Source organism: Lampetra fluviatilis, chromosome 60 (genome assembly GCF_964198595.1).
Source record: "Lampetra fluviatilis chromosome 60, kcLamFluv1.1, whole genome shotgun sequence".
Lineage (NCBI taxonomy): Eukaryota > Metazoa > Chordata > Hyperoartia > Petromyzontiformes > Petromyzontidae > Lampetra > Lampetra fluviatilis.
This window is the reverse complement of record NC_136334.1, coordinates 6,467,277-6,489,441: the sequence shown is the minus strand read 5'-3', so window position 1 is coordinate 6,489,441 and position 22,165 is coordinate 6,467,277. Positions and strand designations below refer to the sequence as shown.

General features: G+C 51.3%; 1 protein-coding gene across 4 annotated transcripts in view; it reads right to left on the bottom strand.

The window, feature by feature from the left end:
• LOC144950998 (rho GTPase-activating protein 26-like) overlaps window positions 1-22,165 on the bottom strand; it is a 106,209-nt gene that overhangs the window by 12,621 nt on the left and 71,423 nt on the right. For all 4 annotated transcript variants that reach the window (XM_078881212.1, XM_078881213.1, XM_078881214.1 and 1 more), the window contains exons 7-20: window positions 21,694-21,804; window positions 18,783-18,887; window positions 17,610-17,739; window positions 15,607-15,707; window positions 13,484-13,602; window positions 12,736-12,814; window positions 10,456-10,495; window positions 8,895-8,957; window positions 7,054-7,128; window positions 6,047-6,134; window positions 4,614-4,672; window positions 3,477-3,582; window positions 1,134-1,293; window positions 651-828 (exon numbers count right to left, since the gene is read on the bottom strand). In XM_078881212.1, coding sequence (XP_078737338.1) covers window positions 651-828; window positions 1,134-1,293; window positions 3,477-3,582; window positions 4,614-4,672; window positions 6,047-6,134; window positions 7,054-7,128; window positions 8,895-8,957; window positions 10,456-10,495; window positions 12,736-12,814; window positions 13,484-13,602; window positions 15,607-15,707; window positions 17,610-17,739; window positions 18,783-18,887; window positions 21,694-21,804 — 1,414 coding nt within the window. The remainder of the gene's footprint in view (window positions 1-650; window positions 829-1,133; window positions 1,294-3,476; window positions 3,583-4,613; window positions 4,673-6,046; window positions 6,135-7,053; window positions 7,129-8,894; window positions 8,958-10,455; window positions 10,496-12,735; window positions 12,815-13,483; window positions 13,603-15,606; window positions 15,708-17,609; window positions 17,740-18,782; window positions 18,888-21,693; window positions 21,805-22,165) is intronic.

Below are 22,165 nucleotides of genomic sequence, written 5' to 3'. Positions count from 1 at the left end.
GACTGCAGGGATTCATCTTCTTGGTTCTTTCGGTAAAGTCACGTAGAAGGGAAATAATAAAATAATAAAAATAAAACATTATAGAATACAATTCTCACGACGTTTCGGCCACAACGCAAGCAGCCGTCCTCAGGTGGAGAACAGGTCTGTTGGAAAGACAGCGTCTGAATGAATGAAAAATATTAAATAAATGGGTTCATTCAGACGCTGTCTTTCCGACCGACCTGTTCTTCACCTGAGGACGGCTGCTTGCGTTGTGGCCGAAACGTCGTGAGAATTGTATTTTATTATGTTTATTTTTATCATTTTATTACTTCCCTTCTACGTGATGACTTTACCAAAAGAACCAAGAAGATGATGACAAAGATGATGACAAAGATGTTGATAGTGATGATGATGACGACGATATGAAGAAAGATGTTGATGATGTTGTTGTTGACGACAATGTTGTTGTTGATGACGACGATGTTGTTGATGACGATGATGTTGTTGATGACGATGATGTTGTTGATGACGATGTTGTTGTTGATGACGATGATGTTGTTGATGACGATGTTGTTGTTGATGACGACATGAAGATGTTGATGATGTTGTTGTTGTTGACGACGATGTTGTTGATGACGACAATGATGATGTTGACGGATCATCACCTCCGTCCCGGCTGGAGGTCATGTAGACCCCGCCCATGGGTCGTGGGGTCTTGCTACCCACGGCACCACCACCACCGCCACCACCACCACCACCTCCGGGAGTCTTGCCATGCCGGTGAGGGACGTTGGGCTGGGGGATCAGCAGGGGGGCGTCCGGGTCAGGGGGCGTCTTGAACACCTGGAGGGGGAGTGGGGGGGGAGTGGTGAGATGTTAACTACCTCGCCTGGTCTACAGGAGGTCGTGGGTTCGATCCCGACCCTGACGATGCCTGCTGCTGTATATTTGGAGTTTGCGTGTCTCTCTCTCCGTGGTGAGATGTTGACTACCTCGCGAGCGAGCGAGGGGAGGGAGTGAGTGAGGGGAGTGAGTGAGCGAGTGAGCGAGCGAGTAAGTGAGCGAATGAGCGAGCGAGTGAGCGAGTGAGTAAGCGAGTGAGCGAGTGAGTAAGCGAGTGAGCGAGTGAGCGAGCGAGTGCGCTGCACCTTATCCGAGTTGTCGATGAGGATCTCGATGACGATGTTGTGGAACTTGATCTCCATGATGGCGGCGACCGACTCCTCCTGGGGCCGCATGAGCGTCGGGCCGAAGATCACGCCCAGGTTGGCCACCGTCATGAGGTTCTGCTTGTTGTGACTCGCCACGCTACACACCATCACCACCATCATCAGCACCATCAGCATCATCACCATCATCATCACCACCATCATCGTCATCACCATCATCATCGTCATCATCATCACCATCGTCATCACCATCATCACCATCATCAGCACCATCATCACCATCATCATCATCATCACCATCGTCACCATCATCAGCACCATCATCACCATCATCATCAGCACCATCATCAGCACCATCATCATCACCATCGTCACCATCAGCACCATCGTCATCATCAGCACCATCGTCATCATCAGCACCATCGTCATCATCAGCACCATCGTCATCATCAGCACCATCGTCATCATCAGCACCATCATCACCATCATCAGCACCATCACCATCGTCATCATCATCACCATCGTCATCACCATCAGCACCATCACCATCGTCATCATCAGCACCATCATCGTCATCATCATCACCATCATCATCGTCATCATCATCGCCATCGTCATCATCATCACCATCACCATCATCAGCACCATCAGCACCATCATCATCGTCATCATCAGCACCATCATCGTCATCATCAGCACCATCATCATCGTCATCATCAGCACCATCATCGTCATCAGCACCATCATCGTCATCATCAGCACCATCAGCACCATCATCGTCATCATCAGCACCATCATCAGCACCATCAGCACCATCATCATCGTCATCATCTACGTCATCAACACCATCGTTATCATCAGCATCATCGTCATCATCAGCACCATCGTTATCATCATCGTCATCATCAGCACCATCATCGTCATCATCAGCACCAACAGCACCATCATCGTCGTCATCATCAGCACCATCATCATCGTCATCATCAGCACCATCATCGTCATCATCAGCACCATCATCGTCATCATCAGCACCATCATCGTCATCATCAGCACCATCATCGTCATCATCAGCACCATCGTCATCATCAGCACCATCGTCATCATCAGCACCATCGTCATCATCAGCACCATCATCGTCATCATCAGCACCATCATCATCATCGTCATCAGCACCATCATCGTCATCATCAGCACCATCATCGTCATCATCAGCACCATCGTCATCATCAGCACCATCGTCATCATCAGCACCATCATCGTCATCATCAGCACCATCATCGTCATCATCAGCACCATCGTCATCATCAGCACCATCGTCATCATCAGCACCATCGTCATCATCAGCACCATCATCGTCATCATCAGCACCATCATCATCATCGTCATCAGCACCATCATCGTCATCATCAGCACCATCATCGTCATCATCAGCACCATCGTCATCATCAGCACCATCGTCATCATCAGCACCATCATCATCGTCGTCATCGTCGTCATCATCGCCGCCGCACCCACGGCGCACGCCCCGTGTGGAGGAGGAGGAGGATGTGGTGGACGATGAGTTTGTGGTGGTGGTGGACTTACACGATGAGGTGGTGGACGATGAGTTTGTGGTGGTGGTGGTGGACTTACACGATGAGGTGGTGGACGATGAGTTTGTGGTGGTGGTGGACTTACACGATGAGGTGGTGGACGATGAGTTTGTGGTGGTGGTGGTGGACTTACACGATGAGGTGGTGGACGATGAGTTTGTGGTGGTGGTGGTGGACTTACACGATGAGGTGGTGGACGATGAGTTTGTGGTGGTGGTGGACTTACACGATGAGGTGGTGGACGATGAGTTTGTGGTGGTGGTGGACTTACACGATGAGGTGGTGGACGATGAGTTTGTGGTGGTGGTGGACTTACACGATGAGGTGGTGGACGATGAGTTTGTGGTGGTGGTGGTGGACTTACACGATGAGGTGGTGGACGATGAGTTTGTGGTGGTGGTGGACTTACACGATGAGGTGGTGGACGATGAGTTTGTGGTGGTGGTGGTGGACTTACACGATGAGGTGGTGGACGATGAGTTTGTGGTGGTGGTGGTGGACTTACACGATGAGGTGGTGGACGATGAGTTTGTGGTGGTGGTGGACTTACACGATGAGGTGGTGGACGATGAGTTTGTGGTGGTGGTGGACTTACACGATGAGGTGGTGGACGATGAGTTTGTGGTGGTGGTGGACTTACACGATGAGGTGGTGGACGATGAGTTTGTGGTGGTGGTGGACTTACACGATGAGGTGGTGGACGATGAGTTTGTTGTTGTGGTCGACTTACACGATGAGGTGGTGGACGATGAGCTGCAGCATGTCGCGGTTGGCGTCGGGCAGCTGGTAGACGAGAGCGTGGACCGCCTTCACACGGCTCTCCGGGTTCTCCAGCTCTGCCGTCGTCACGGAGACACGTCGTCACGGAGACACGTCGGTATCATGGAGACACGTCGTCATGGAGACACGTCGTCATGGAGACACGTCGTCACGGAGACACGTCATCACGGAGACACATCGGTATCATGGAGACACGTCGTCATGGAGACACGTCGTCACGGAGACGCGTCGTCACGGAGACGCGTCGTCACGGAGACGCGTCATCGTCACATCGTCACAAACACGTCACGGAGACACGTCGTCATCGTCGTCATGGGGACACGTCGTCACGGAGACGCGTCGTCACAGACACGTCGTCATCGTCGTCATGGAAATGCGTCGTCACAGACACGTCGTCATCGTCACAAACACGTCGTCATGAAAGACACGTTGCCGTGGAGACACGTCATCGCACAGACACGTGGTCACATCATTACAAGACACGCGCACACACAACAACAACAACCGCCATTCGCTACTCAGTGGCGGTGACGTCACCACGGCGCTTGTGCCAGGCTAGGTGCACGTTAAGGCCACGTGAAGTGTCGAACGCCCGCTGGCAGGAGGTCACGGGGCAGACCCAGCAGGTGCCACGGGTCGACTGACCGAGATGACCGAGATGACTGGCTGATGCACCACCTGTGCCCCCTACTGTGCCAACTTGCTGTGCTTTAGCCACCCTGCGCTCCGCTCGTTGTTGTGAGCGTCGCTCCTCCGCCCTCCGTTGTTGTTGGAGGGCGACTGCCTCCAACTGCCCAGTAGCGTCCTTCACGAGCCTCCTCCACTGAGGCCGATCTTGACACCGCTGGTACCAGTCATCGGCAAGTCCACTCAGCTCCACGTCCTCCTGTACCACATCACTCCATCTCTTCTCTAGCCCGTGCCGCGCCCGTTTAGCCCCCTTTATCCGGCCGAACAAAAGCTGTTCAGGCATGCGGTGGCTGGGCATGCGGGCTACGTGACCCAGCCGACACACACCCAGACACGTCACAAGACACATCCTCGCGGACACCGTCCCAGGCACGTCGTGTCTCTGGTGGGCTCGTACTTGCGGCAAGAATGAAGCTGGCGTGCAGCTGATGAGTCATCAGGGGTTCGGGGAGAGTCCTGCGGGGTCACAACGAGACAAAGACAAAGATCACCCGTGTAGCCTTTAAGATGCTGTTGGGGCAAGTGCTGTTAGCGAGCACCTATGAAGGCCGGCACGGCACACGAGGGGGTGGGTGGCCAGCACCACGCCCGGCCGCCTTTGTCTCCCCAGTGGCGATGTTTACACACCGCACCAGGTACTCATTTGAGGCTGAGTCGACCTAGGGGAGGCCCAGGACCGGTTCAGATAATCGTCACTGGGTGTTAGCCGTAGAGCGGGAATCGAACCCGGGTCGCCAGGTTCATAGCGCAGCGCGCTAACCGCTACACTACCGCTCCCCCTACACACGCACAGACACGCGCGCACAAATTCAGCAACACAGATACACACACGCGCACAGACACGCACGCAGACTCGGCAACACAGACACACACACACGCAGACACACACACAGACACACACAGACACGCGCACAGACACGCACGCAGACTCGGCAGCACAGACACACACACGCGCAGACACACGCACAGACACACACACAGACACGCGCACAGACACGCACGCAGACTCGGCAACACAGACACACACACACGCAGACACACACACACACAGACACACACACAGACACGCGCACAGACACACACACGCACAGACACACACACGCACACGCGCACAGACACGCACGCAGACTCGGCAACACAGACACACACACACGCAGACACACACACACACAGACACGCGCACAGACACACACACGCACAGACACACACACGCACACGCGCACAGACACGCACGCAGACTCGGCAACACAGACACACACACGCAGACACACACACACGCAGACTCGTCAACACACACAGACACACACACGCGCAGACACACGCACAGACACACACACAGACACGCGCACAGACACGCACGCAGACTCGGCAACACAGACACACACACACGCAGACACACACACACACAGACACACACACAGACACGCGCACAGACACACACACGCACAGACACACACACGCACACGCGCACAGACACGCACGCAGACTCGGCAACACAGACACACACACACGCAGACACACACACACACAGACACGCGCACAGACACACACACGCACAGACACACACACGCACACGCGCACAGACACGCACGCAGACTCGGCAACACAGACACACACACGCAGACACACACACACGCAGACTCGTCAACACACACAGACACATACACGCACACTCGGCAACACAGACACAGACAGACAGACACACACGCACCACGCTCGCACAGACTCGCCCACCGCAAACACCTCCGAGCGTCGCAACATCCAACAGCGCCCCCCCCCGCCCCCCCCCCCCCCCCGCGACCGCCACGGCAACGGGGAAAGTGCTCGCACCTCAGGTAGCTCTTGAGTGCGCTGGTGATGGTCTTGATGTCCCAGTCCTGGGGGCTCTCCAGGTCGACTTCTGCCGCCGTTTTGGGGTCTGGTGGACAAAGGCAAACGGTACAACGAGGAAGACGACGATGACGGTGACGATGATGACGATGATGAAGTTGATGACGATGATGGTGACGATGACGATGATGGTGACGATGATGACAATGATGAAGTTGATGATGACAAGCGGTGCTAGCCGTGGTGGTGGTGTTGATGACGATGATGGTGACGATGATGATGATGACGGTGATGGTGACGATGGTGGTGATGACGATGATGGTGTTGATGACGATGATGGTGACGGTGATGACGATGATGGTGATGATGATGACGATGATGGTGACGATGACGATGATGGTGATGATGACGATGATGGTGACGATGATGGTGTTGATGACGATGATGGTGACGGTGATGACGATGATGGTGATGATGGTGATGATGACGATGAAGTTGATGATGATGATAAGAGGTGCTAGCCGTGGTGGTGTTGATGACGATGATGGTGATGATGACGATGATGGTGATGATGATGGTGATGACGATGATGGTGATGGCGAAGTTGATTGTGATGATGACAAAAGCAGTGCTAGCCGTGGTGGTGTTGATGACAATGAAGTTGACGATGATGGTGACGATGACAGAAGCGGTGGTAGTCGTGGCGGTGTTGACCACGATGATGACGATGATGGTGACGATGATGGTGACGGTGACGATGATGGTGTTGATGATGATAACAGAAGAGGTGCTAGCCGTGGTGGTGGTGGTGGTGTTGATGACAATGAAGTTGACGATGATGGTGACGATGACAGAAGTGGTGGTAGTCGTGGCGGTGTTGACGACGATGACGACGACCCTGATTTTGCCATCGCTGCTGGCGATGACGACCCGTGTCGTGCAGACGGACACAAGGTGGTGGAGGGCCTCACGGCACGTTGCGCGTCACCAATCACCGCGGTCCTTACCCACAGCCAGACTCAGCAACTTCTGCACTTTGGAACTGACCCCTACGATCCGGTACAGCCCTTGAGTGGTCACTCCTGAGTTCACATCCAAGGCAAACAACACCGTCAACGACGCGTGTCGGACGCGCGAAAGTAAATGCTCGCGTCGTTCGAGAGAATATAAATACTCTGTGTTTTTTCGGTAAAGTCACCAGGTAGGTAAAACATTAAAATTAATAAAATTAAAATAAAATAAAAATCACGACGTTTCGGAGGCAACACAAGCTTCCGTCTTCAGGTGGAACCTCCGAAACGTCGTGATTTTTATTTTACTTTTATTAATTTTAATGTTTTACCTACCTGGTGACTTTACCGAAAAAAAACTAAGAATATGAATCCTTGCAGTCATGAAAGCTTCAAATCTATAATGAATATAAATACTCAACTAAACTATTATACCGGTAGGAAGCTCCTGGTTACACCAGCCCACAGGGGATTATTGTGTCCGTCGTGCAGGGAGGGGCTGGGTGGGGAGGGGCTGGGTGGGGAGGGTGGGGAGGGGTGGGGCTGGGTGGGGAGGGTGGGGAGGGTGGGGCTGGGTAGGGAGGGGAGGGTGGGGAGGGGCTGGGTGGGGAGGGTGGGGAGGGGCTGGGTGGGGGGTGGAGAGGGTGGGGCTGGGTGGGCTGGGTGTGGGGGGTGGGAGGGGAGGGGCTGGGTGTGGAGGGAGGGGCTGGGTGGGGGGTGGGAGGGGTGGGGCTGGGTGGGGAGGGGCTGGTCACTCCGTGGTGCCCTGATAAAACTCAACGTTTAACCTACTCACGCCGGCTTGTGCCCGCCCTCACAGTCGGGCATATTTGCGGAATACACCACGCCGCTGTTGACCCTGCAGGCCATTGACCGAGCAACCCAACGTGTTCCTACCAGCTCCCTCCGCAGGACAATGTGTTAACATAGCCACAAAAATCCACAAAGCGCTTAGCAGTGAGAACACACAGCAGCCAATGAGATGGCGACTCACACAGAGACCCGTAGACTCACAAAGAGACCCATAGACTCACACAGAGACCCATAGACTCACACAGAGACCCATAGACTCACACAGAGACTCGTAGACTCACACAGAGACCCATAGACTCACACAGAGACTCGTAGACGCACACAGAGACCCATAGACTCACACAGAAACCCAAAGATTCACACAGAAACCCAAAGATTCACACAGAGACCCGTAGACTCACACAGAGACCCATAGACTCACACAGACACAGACTCACACAGAGACCCACAGACTCACACAGAGACCCATAGACTCACACAGAGACCCATAGACTCACACAGAAACCCAAAGATTCACACAGAGACCCGTAGACTCACACAGAAACCAATAGACTCACACAGAGACCCATAGACTCACACAGAGACTAATAGACTCACACAGACACAGACTCACACAGAGACCCATAGACTCACGCAGAGACCCATAGTCTCACACAGAGACCCATAGACTCACACAGAGACCAATAGACTCGCACAGAGACCCACAGACTCGCACAGAGACCCATAGACTCACACAGAGACCCATAGACTCACAAAGAGACCCATAGTCTCACACAGAGACCCATAGACTCACACAGAGACCAATAGACTCGCACAGAGACCCACAGACTCGCACAGAGACCCATAGACTCACACAGAGACCCATAGACTCACAAAGAGACCCATAGACTCACAAAGAGACCAATAGACTCACACAGAGACCCATAGACTCACGCAGAGACCCGTAGACTCACGCAGAGACCCGTAGACTCACACAGTTTCAGAGACCCATAGACTTCCACAAAGATATTTGAATTGACACTCACCTCTCGTCTCAACCGCAGAGATGCAATTTCTTACAAAGTTGAAGCCCAAATCATTGAGTTGCGCTGGAAAGGGAAATATTGAAACACACAGGAGGGGTCGGTGAATTATCTTTTTATATTAAGTTCGCTTGCTTGCTTAGGACCGTGCAAATCTTTCGGTCGTTTTTTAACCCACTTCCCGTGATCCAATCGAGCTGACATTTTGCACACAGACTCGTTGTGCGTGACAATGCATTTTCGTGAAAATGTTTTTCCAAAATTTTACACTTTTTATGAACATTAATTGTCACGCACAACGAGTCTGTGTAGCAAAATGTCAGCTCGATTGGATCACGGGAAGCGGGTTAAAAAAACGACCGAAAGATTTGCACGGTCGTAAGCGCGCAAGCAAGCAAGCAAGCGAACTTAATATAAAGGATTTAAAAATGAGGTGTGATAGAGCAAATCTGACATCAGATTTGGAATCGGCACCCTGAAATTAGTCTAGAACAGCTGCAAAAGTCCAGGCCAGAAAAAAGTTTTTTTTTTTTGTTGACCAGTGTAATAAATGAACTCAACTGAGTGGTCCGAGAAAGTGGATCACACAGAGCTACCTCTGAGACCCCCCCCCCTTCTTCGTCAAGTAGAGGGCAGTGCATCTCCCAACGTTGCCGCGTCGCACGAGCAGTTGAACCAAAACGTTGACAACATTCTCAAGGGGCTGCAATTGTTTTTGCCAAATGAAAGGTGGAAGTCACCGTGTTGTGCGCTGCCAATCACAGGTGACCCGGGCTGAGGCAATCAACTTCGCTGCGCTTTGAATACCCAGATGGGTGGTGATGAGCACTGTTGCTGGTGAGGTGTGCGGTGAGTTCAGTAGTGGTGAGCTGTGCGGTGAGTTTAGGATTGGTGAGCCGTGTGGTGAGTTCAGTAGTGGTGTTGGAGACACAAGCGCGCACACACAGACACACACACACACAGACCAACACACACAGACACACAAAGACCAACACACACAGAACAACACACACAGACACACAGACCAATACACACACACAGATACACAGACCAACACACACACAGACACACACACAAACACACACACACAGACAAACACACACATACACACAGACACACACAGATACACAGACCAACACAGACACACACACAGACAGACACACAGACCAACACACACACAGACACACACGCACAAACATACAAACCAACACACACACAGACACACACACGCACAGACATACAAACCAACACACACAGACACACAGACCAACACACACACAGACACACACGCACAGACATACAAACCAACACACACACAGACACACACACACAGACACACACACAGACACACACACAGACACACACGCACAGACATACAAACCAACACACACAGACACACACAGACAGACACACACACAGACACACACACAGACACACACACACAGACACACACGCACAGACATACAAACCAACACACACAGACACACACACACAGACACACACACAGGCACACACAGACACACACACCGCTGTTCCTTAAACATAAAATATTTTCTAAACTTACTCTCCTCCCGCTTGCTGTTTAGTCTTGGCATTGTGTAAACCTGCAAAACACGCGAAAAAATAGAATTAATTGACTTCGTAAAAATAAAACAATTTCTCTTGGGCTAATGAGTTACCCCCTCCAACACAAAGACACCCTCTCATTGTGGGTGTGTATGGAATTCATAGACCCATAGACTCGCACAGAGACCCATAGACTCGCACAGAGACCCACAGGCTCACACAGAGACCCATAGACTCGCACAGAGACCCATATACTCACACAGAGACCCATAGACTCACACAGAGACCCACAGGCTCACACAGAGACCCATAGACAGGCACAGAGACCCATAGACTCACACAGAGACCCATAGACTCGCACAGAGACCCACAGGCTCGCACAGAGACCCACAGACTCACACAGAGACCCATAGACTCACACAGAGACCCATAGACTCACACAGAGACCCACAGGCTCACACAGAGACCCATAGACAGGCACAGAGACACACAGGCTCGCACAGAGACCCATAGACTCACACAGAGACCCATAGACTCGCACAGAGACTCACAGGCTCACACAGAGACCCATAGACAGGCACAGAGACCCATAGACTCGCACAGAGACACATAGACTCACACAGAGACCCATAGACTCGCACAGAGACCCACAGGCTCGCACAGAGACCCATAGACAGGCACAGAGACCCATAGACTCACACAGAGACCCATAGACTCGCACAGAAACCCATAGACTCACACAGACCCACAGGCTCACACAGAGACCCATAGACAGGCACAGAGACACACAGGCTCGCACAGAGACCCATAGACAGGCACAGAGACCCATAGACTCACACAGAGACCCATAGACTCGCACAGAAACCCATAGACTCGCACAGAGACCCACAGGCTCACACAGAGACCCATAGACTCACACAGAGACCCACAGGCTCACACAGAGACCCATAGACAGGCACAGAGACCCATAGACTCACACAGAGACCCACAGGCTCGCACAGAGACCCATAGACAGGCACAGAGACCCATAGACTCACACAGAGACCCATAGACTCGCACAGAGACCCACAGACTCGCACAGAGACCCATAGACAGGCACAGAGACCCATAGACTCGCACAGAGACCCACAGGCTCACACAGAGACCCATAAACTCGTACAGAGACCCATAGACTCGCACAGAGACACATAGACTCACACAGAGACCCACAGGCTCACACAGAGACCCATAGACTCGCACAGAGACCCACAGGCTCACACAGAGACCCATAGACTCACACAGAGACCCACAGACTCACACAGACACCCACAGACTCACACAGAGACCCACAGACTCACACAGACACCCACAGACTCACACAGAGACCCACAGACTCACACAAAGACCCACAGGCTCACACAGAGACCCATAGACTCACACAGAGACCCATAGACTCACACAAAGACCCACAGACTCACACAGACACCCACAGACTCACACAGACACCCACAGACTCACACAGAGACCCACAGACTCACACAAAGACCCACAGGCTCACACAGAGACCGATAGACTCACACAGAGACCCATAGACTCGCACAGAGACACATAGACTCGCACAGAGACCCATAGACTCGCACAGAGACCCATAGACTCGCACAGAGACCCATAGACTCACACAGAGACCCACAGACTCACACAGAGACCCATAGACTCACACAGAGACCCATAGACTCACACAGAGACCCATAGACTCACAGAGAGACCCATAGACTCACACAGAGACCCATAGACTCACACAGAGACCCACAGACTCACACAGAGACCCATAGACTCACACAGAGACCCATAGACTCACACAGAGACCCACAGACTCACACAGAGACCCATAGACTCACACAGAGACCCATAGACTCACACAGAGACCCATAGACTCACACAGAGACCCACAGACTCACACAGAGACCCATAGACTCACACAGAGACCCATAGACTCACAGAGAGACCCATAGACTCACGTAGAAACACACAAAGCCAATGTGATTCATGGTCAAACATTCTACGCGACCACGGTGAGAGAGAGAGACACGCAAACTCCAAATATACAGCAGCAGGCGTCAGGGTCGGGATCGAACCCACGACCTCCTGTAGACCAGGCGAGGTAGTTAACATCTCACCACAGAGAGAGAGACACGCAAACTCCAAATACACAGCAGCAGGCGTAGATTTGGATGTCCTGTCCCCCGTCAGAGGAATGTGTAATTTCTGCCTCAGTGTCTCTCCGTGGGGCGCGACTCACGGGCTCTTTGCCATCCATCGCTTCCATCCACAACTTGCGCTCATCCTCCGAGGGTGCCTGCAGGGTCATGATGGTTGGTCTGCAAGGCATCGGCATCACGGTCATCGTCGTCATCGTCGTCATCGTCATCATCATCAGTAGCAGCAGCATTGCCATCGTCTTAAGAAGCATCATCAGCAGCAACAGCAGCAGCATCGTCTGATGTAGCATCATCATCAGCAGCAGCATCGCCATCGTCTTAAGTAGCATCATCATCATCAGCAGCAGCAGCATCAGCAGCAGCATCGTCTGATTTAGCATCATCATCAGCAGCAGCATCGCCATCGTCTTAAGTAGCATCATCTTATCATCATCATCATCAGCAGCAGCAGCAGCAGCGGCGGCATTATCAATGCCGGTAACATTATCAGCATCATCGACATTCTAAACAACATCCATCATCAGCAGCAGCATTATATGCAACATCATCATCAGCAGCAGCAGCAAAAGTGTTGGATGTTGCGTGCCTCATGTCACATCACATGCTACATGTCCTATGTTCCTTGTCCCATGTCCCATGTCCCGTGTCACATGTCACATGTCATGTGTCCCACATCGCATTTCCCATGTTGCGCGCCCAATGTCCCGCGTGCCAGCTGTCGTCACATGTCACATGTCACGTGTCCCGTGTGCCACGCGTGTGTCAGGTGTCGTCACATGTCACATGTCACGTGTGCCACGCGTGTGTCAGGTGCCGCAAGCCTCCGACCTGTCGATGGCCTCGATGTCGAAGCAAAAGCGTTTCTCGATGGAGTCGGTTTTTCGCCGCACGCACGATTTGAGCTGGAACGAGTCCCGCTCTCCTTGCGGACTCAACACCAGTCCGTTCTGACACGCGGAGACACAGAGACCCACCACCACCACCACCGCCAACGCGTGTAGCCTTAGCGGTAATCCTGCATAATGCACGGGCATGAGTAGTACTATTCACATACCTGTATTTCCCATATCCCCTCCCTTTGATGCTGCTAATCCTGCATAATGCACGGGCATAAGTAGTACTAATCGCATACCTGTATTTCCCATATCCCCCTCCCTTTGATGCTGCTAATCCTGCATAATGCACGGGCATAAGTAGTACTAATCACACACCTGTATTTCCCATATCCCCCTCCCTTTGATGCTGCTAATCCTGCATAATGCACGGGCATAAGCAGTACTAATCACATACCTGCATTTCCCATAAATATGCTAAATTCCTCTTGATATGCATATTCTTTTTTAAAGGCTCCCCCTTTCTTCCCCCCTTCCAACCCAGCTTATATACACGCTCCAAGCGCGTGTGCTGTTTCATTCAGACGCTGTCGCCTCGACAGACCTGGTCTTCACCTGAGGACGGCTGCTTGCGTTGTGGCCGAAACGTCGTGAGAATTGTATTTTATTATGTTTTATTTTTATTATTTTATTACTTCCCTTCTACGTGGCGACTTTACCGAAAGAACCAAGAAGATGAATCCCTGCAGTCACGAAAGACGCTTTAAATCGAAATTTAGCGGACTTGTAGGGGCAAGCGCTGATAGCAAACAGCACCGACACACGAAGGCTGAGCCGACCTAGGGGATGCCCAGGACCGGTGCAGACAATCGTCACCGGTGGTGTTGACCGTGAGCGGGAATGGAACCCGGGTCGCCGGGTTCGTAGCGCTAACCGCTACACGACCGCTCCCCCCCCACACAAAGTCACACACAACAACAACATTCGCCACTAAGTGACGGTGACATCACTACGGCGCCTGTGCCAGGCTAGGTGCACTTGAGGCCACGTGAAGTTGTCGAAGGCTCTCGCTGCTGACAAGCTCACGGGACAGACCCAGAAGGTGCCACGGGTCGACCGACTGAGATGGCTACTGGCAGATGCACCACCTGTGCCCCCAACTGTGCCAGGCTAGGTGCAGGAGGTCACGGGACAGACCCAGCAGGTGCCACGGGTCGACTGACTGAGATGGCTACTGGCAGATGCACCACCTGTGCCCCCAACTGTGCCAGGCTAGGTGCAGGAGGTCACGGGACAGACCCAGCAGGTGCCACGGGTCGACTGACTGAGATGGCTACTGGCAGATGCAACACCTGTGCCCCCTACTGTGCCAGGCTAGGTGCAGGAGGTCACGGGGCAGACCCAGCAGGTGCCACGGGTCGACCGACTGAGATGGCTACTGGCAGATGCACCACCTGTGCCCCCTACTGTGCCAGGCTAGGTGCATTTTAGTCGCCCTCCGTTGTGGTTGGAGGGCGACGTCACACATGGTAGTGGCGATGTTTACACACCACTGCAACAGGTACTCATTCGAGGCTGAGCCGACCTAGGCGAGGCCCAGGACCGGTTCAGATAATCGTCACCGGTGGCGTTGGCCGCGAGCGGGAATCGAACTTGCCGGGTTCGTAGCGCAGCGTGGCGCTAACCGCTACACTACACGCACGCACACACACACACGCACGCACGCAGACACACACGCACGCACGCAGACACACACACACACGCACGCAGACACACACACGCACGCACGCAGACACACACACACACACGCACACACGCACGCAGACACACACACGCACACACGCACGCAGACACACACACGCACGCAGACACACACACACACGCACGCACGCAGACACACACACGCACACACGCACGCAGACACACACACGCACGCAGACACACACACACACGCACGCACGCAGACACACACACACACACACGCACGCAGACACACACACGCAGTGCGTACCTACCACATCCTATAACCCTCCGTGCGCACCCCACGCTCACGCAGACTCGCCGCTCGCCTAACTCGTGCGCGCTTGGTCCCGTGGGGGTGAGGGAGCGGTGTTTTACCAGCTTCCCGGTCGGCTTCGGGTCGTAGGCAAGCATGGAGAAGTAGCCCGTGTTCTTGCTGTAGCAGCAGTAGTGCTTCACCCACGCGGAGCCAAAGTGACCTGCCGGCATAGTGGGGGGGTAGGGAGGGAGGGAGGGAGAGGGGTAGCTCACAACATTTGTCCGTGTCTCAAGGCTACGTGCGTGTGTGCGTGTGTCTCAAGGTAGATAGTCTGGAAAGTACCCACATGACAAATTTCAAGTTGCATGTCGGGAAGTACGCTAAACATTTTGAACAGACGCACATAATCACAACTTTGCCTTTCAAACACCTGAGGACGGCCGCTTGCGTTGTGGCCGAAACGTCGTGAGAATTATTGTATTATGTTTTATTTTTATTTTATTATTTCCCTTCTACGTGACTTTACCGAAAGAACCAAGAAGATGAATCCCTGCAGTCACGAAAGCTTTAAATCGAAAAATATACGGAGATGTTTATATATATAACAAAATGGGCTTCATATCATCTCCAGCAAGAACAAAGTGAGGAGTTAAGATGCTCAAACACCAAGTAGACAGAGACAAATTTCGATTTAAAGCTTCTTTCGTGACTGCAGGGATTCATCTTCTTGGTTCTCTCGGTAAAGTCACGTAGAAGGGAAGTAATACAATAATAAAAATAAACAGAGACAGTTTCCCAGAAGGCCTCGTCTCACCAGGGTTAGCGCGGAGAACGCCGAAAGGCGAACAACAGTGCGAGGACAATGCAATTAACCCGTAAAAACAACGTTTTTCACTATAAATCCTTTATATGCGTGGCGGCTAGAGTCCTCTCGTCCTCTGGCTTGAGATGGCTGCCACCTATGGGTCAGATGATTGCCTGCCACCATTAAGCAATTGGTAATTACATATAATTTTTCGTCCTAAAAAGTGTAACATTTTGGAAAAAATTCACGAAAATTAATTGTCACGCACAACGAGTCTGTGTGCAAAATGTCAGCTCGATTGGATCACGGGAAGTGGGTTAAAAAACGACGGAAAGATTTGCACGGTCGTAAGCGCGCAAGCAAGCAAGCAGGCAAGCAAGCGAACTTAATATAAAGGATTTTAAAAGACGCTTTGATGAAATCACGCAACCACCGTCCTTGAAACCATGGGTCTCCACCAGAGCTACAGTGTCTGCTCCGGCGTTAGACCGGATAGCAACTCCAATAGGAGCAGAGAAGAAGAAAACACTTTGTTTGTTACTAATGTCACGTGATGCAGTCCTTGAAGCCGACTTGCCTACACCAGAGCTACAGCCTCCCTCATGGCCTTGTCTGTGTACTGGGTGATATGGAGCAAAGAACAAAGCCAAAGAAGTCGGGTGGGTGAGTGGGTGAGTCATTGGGTGGGTGATTGGGTGAGTGGGTGATTGGGTGAGTGGGTGAGTGAGTGGGTGAGTGAGTGAGTGATTGGGTGAGTGGGTGAGTGATTGGGTGAGTCATTGGGTGGGTGAGTGATTGGGTGAGTGGGTGGGTGATTGGGTGAGTGATTGGGTGATTGGGTGATTGGATGAGTGGGTGATTGGGTGGGTGATTGGGTGAGTGATTGGGTGAGTGGGTGAGTGAGTGAGTGGGTGAGTCATTGGGTGGGTGAGTTATTGGGTGAGTGAGTGGGTGAGTGACTGGGTGAGTGAGTGGGTGAGTGAGTGGGTGAGTGAGTGATTGAGTGAGTGGGTGAGTGAGTGATTGGGTGAGTGAGTGGGTGTGTGGGTGAGTTAGTGATTGAGTGAGTGGGTGAGTGAGTGATTGGGTGAGTGATTGGGTGAGTAACTGGGTGAGTGATTGGGTGAGTGATTGGGTGAGTGATTGGGTGAGTGATTGGGTGAGTAACTGGGTGAGTGATTGGGTGAGTAACTGGGTGAGTGATTGGGTGAGTGATTGGGTGAGTGAGTGGGTGAGTGACTGGGCGAGTGACTGGGCGAGTGAATGGGTGACTGGGTGATTGAGCGAGCGAGTGAGCAAACTCCTGCGCTGACGTACGTTTCTCCAGCATGAAGAGGTAGCCCTCGATAGCGAACGGGTTCTGGGGGACGCGCGCTCCGAACGAGGTGTTCATCTTCTGCATCAGCTGCTCCACCTCGGAGCGCGTGCTCTCAAAGCGCTCCCGCGTCTACACCGACGGACGACAAACAGAACCAAAACAATTGTTCACACACCGCGAGGAAATCCGATGAGCCGTAAAGCTCTTTCTGACAGATGTCCGGGAGGGGCACGGGGTAAGAACGCCACGACAACAGACACAACACGAAAGCACGACAGACGTGCAAAGTGCAAGAATGTTAAAGGAATCACTCAAACACAAACAAATACAACTACACCATCGCCATCCCACCAGGCCAAAACAACAACAATAACAACAAGACAAAGATCCCCTGGGTAGTCTCGCAGACTGAAGAGGCAAGGGGGGGGGGGGCGGGGGCTTGTTGGCGAACACCTATTGAGATTATTTGGCTCCTGATAAGCCACTTTGTTGAGCGATAGCCACGTCGCTGATGACAAGATACGCCGAGAGCAACGTGGGCTGGTGGTGGTGATGGTGGTGGTGGTGGTGATGGTGGTGGTGAGGATGGTGGTGGTGGTGATGATGATGATGGTGGTGGTGGTGATGAGGATGATGGTGGTAGTGGTGGTGATGGTGGTGGATGATTATAATGTTGGTGATGGTGGCGGTGCTGATGAAGATGGTGGTGATGATGATGATGGTGGTAATTGATGATGATGGTGATGATGGTGGTGATGGATGATGATGATGATGGTAGTGGTGATGATGGTGGTGATGATGGTGGTGATGAGGATGATGATGAGGATGATGGTGGTGGTGGTGATGAAGATGGTGGTGTTGGAGGTGATGATGATGGTGGTGGATGATGATGATGATAGTGGTGGTGATGATAATGGTAATGATAATGGTGGAGGTGATGATGATGGTGGTGATGGGTAGTGATGGTGATGATGGTGGTGATGGTGGTGGATGATGATGATGGTGGTGGTGATGATGAAGAAGATGATGATGATGATGGTGCTAATGATGGTGATGGTGGTGATGATGAAGAAGATGATGATGATGATGATGGTGCTAATGATGGTGATGGTGGTGATGATGATCATCGTGCCGGGCGTATCGACGGCTGTGTAGGTGGCACGCGTCCTCACGTTCTGGATGTTGCCCTGCAGGAAGTGCTGGTAGTGGTGGAACTCCTTGGCGAGCTCGTAGCCCTGGTGGTAGAACGTGAAGAGACCCTGGAGAAATGCCAGCAGCTGTGAGAGGGGAAGACACGGGGAGGGGGGGAGGGATGGAAGGACCTTACACACGGCTACGATGATGATGAAGGCAACACCGATGATGACGATGATGATGAAGACAACACCGATGATGACGATGATGATGAAGACAACACCGATGATGATGATGATGATGAAGACAACACCGATGATGACGATGATGATGAAGACAACACCGATGATGACGATGATGATGAAGACAACACCGATGATGATGATGATGAAGACAACACCGATGATGACGATGATGATGAAGACAACACCGATGATGACGATGATGATGAAGACAACACCGATGATGACGATGATGATGAAGACAACACCGATGATGATGATGATGAAGACAACACCGATGATGACGATGATGATGAAGACAACACCGATGATGACGATGATGATGAAGACAACACCGATGATGATGATGATGAAGACAACACCGATGATGACGATGATGATGAAGACAACACCGATGATGACGATGATGATGAAGACAACACCGATGATGACGATGACAACACCAATGATGATGATGATGAAGACAACACCGATGATGACGATGATGATGAAGACAACACCGATGATGATGATGATGAAGACAACACCGATGATGACGATGACAACACCAATGATGATGATGATGAAGACAACACCGATGATGATGATGAAGACAACACCGATGATGATGATGATGAAGACAACACCGATGATGACGATGATGATGAAGACAACACCGATGATGATGATGATGAAGACAACACCGATGATGACGATGATGATGAAGACAACACCGATGATGATGATGATGAAGGCAACACCGATGATGATGATGATGATGAAGACAACACCGATGATGATGATGATGATGAAGACAACACCGATGATGATGATGAAGACAACACCGATGATGATGATGATGAAGACAACACCAATGATGATGATGATGAAGACAACACCGATGATGATGATGATGAAGACAACACCGATGATGATGATGATGATGAAGACAACACCGATGATGATGATGATGATGAAGACAACACCGATGATGATGATGATGATGAAGACAACACCGATGATGATGATGATGATGAAGACAACACCGATGATGATGATGATGAAGACAACACCAATGATGATGATGAAGACAACACCGATGATGACGATGATGATGAAGGCAACACCGATGATGATGATGATGAAGACAACACCGATGATGATGATGATGATGAAGACAACACCGATGATGATGATGATGATGAAGACAACACCAATGATGATGATGAAGACAACACCGATGATGACGATGATGATGAAGACAACACCAATGATGACGATGATGATGAAGGCAACACCGATGATGACGATGATGATGAAGACAACACCGATGATGACGATGATGATGAAGGCAACACCGATGATGACGATGATGATGAAGACAACACCAATGATGACGATGATGATGAAGGCAACACCGATGATGACGATGATGATGAAGGCAACACCGATGATGACGATGATGATGAAGACAACACCAATGATGACGATGATGATGAAGGCAACACCGATGATGACGATGATGATGAAGGCAACACCGATGATGACGATGATGATGAAGGCAACACCGATGATGACGATGATGATGAAGACAACACCAATGATGACGATGATGATGAAGGCAACACCGATGATGACGATGATGATGAAGACAACACCGATGATGACGATGATGATGAAGGCAACACCGATGATGACGATGATGATGAAGGCAACACCGATGATGACGATGATGATGAAGGCAACACCAATGATGACGATGATGATGAAGACAACACCAATGATGACGATGATGATGAAGACAACACCAATGATGACGATGATGATGAAGGCAACACCGATGATGACGATGATGATGAAGGCAACACCGATGATGACGATGATGATGAAGACAACACCGATGATGACGATGATGATGAAGACAACACCGATGATGACGATGATGATGAAGGCAACACCGATGATGACGATGATGATGAAGGCAACACCGATGATGACGATGATGATGAAGGCAACACCGATGATGACGATGATGATGAAGACAACACCGATGATGACGATGATGATGATGACAACACCAATGATGATGATGATGGAGACATATTCTTAAGTTTTTCCGGTAAAGTCACCAGGTAGGTAAAAACATAAAAATTAATAAAAGTAAAATAAAATAAAAATCACGACGTTTCGGAGGCAACACAAGCTTCCGTCTTCAGGTGGAACCGTCACAGCCACGACAGCTGTATCAAGTAAATTTACTTGATACAGCTGTCGTGGCTGTGATTTTTATTTTATTTTACTTTTATTAATTTTAATGTTTTTACCTACCTGGTGACTTTACCGGAAAAACCTAAGAGTATGATGCAGACAATGACGACACTGATGATGATGATGATGATCATGGCGATGACAACGCTGATGATGATGATCATGACGATGGCGATGATGATGATGACAACACCGACGACGATTAAATCCATGATGCCGACGTTGATACCGATGCCCAAGACGATGACAACGCTGATGATGATGATCATGACGATGGCGATGATGATGATGACAACGCTGATGATAAAGATCATGACGATGGCGATGATGATGATGACAACGCTGATGATGATGATGACCATGACGATGGCGATGATGCTGATGACGATGACAACGCTGATGATGATCATTAAGTCCACGATGGTGACGATGATGACGATGACGACGACGACAACCTCACCGGCTCCACAAACTCAAACTTCTTGCGCTCCTGCACCTCCTGCACCTTGCACACGTACTGCAGCGAGACCTCGTTGAAGTGCCTCCGTGTCACCTCCAGCTGCGTGTCGGCCTGCACAGCAGACGCACGCAGAGACACGCAGAGACACACAGACGCACGCAGGCAGATACACACACAGACACAAGCAGAGACACACGCAGAGACACACGCAGAGACACACGCAGAGACACACGCAGAGACACACACGCAGACACACACGCAGAGACACACACGCAGACACACACGCGCAAACACACACGCAAACACACACGCACAGACACACGCAGAGACACACGCAGAGACACACACGCAGACACACACGCAGACACACACAGACACACACACAGACGCACGCAGAGACACACACAGACGCACGCAGACGCACACAGACACACACAGACACACGCAGGCAGACACACACAGACACACACAG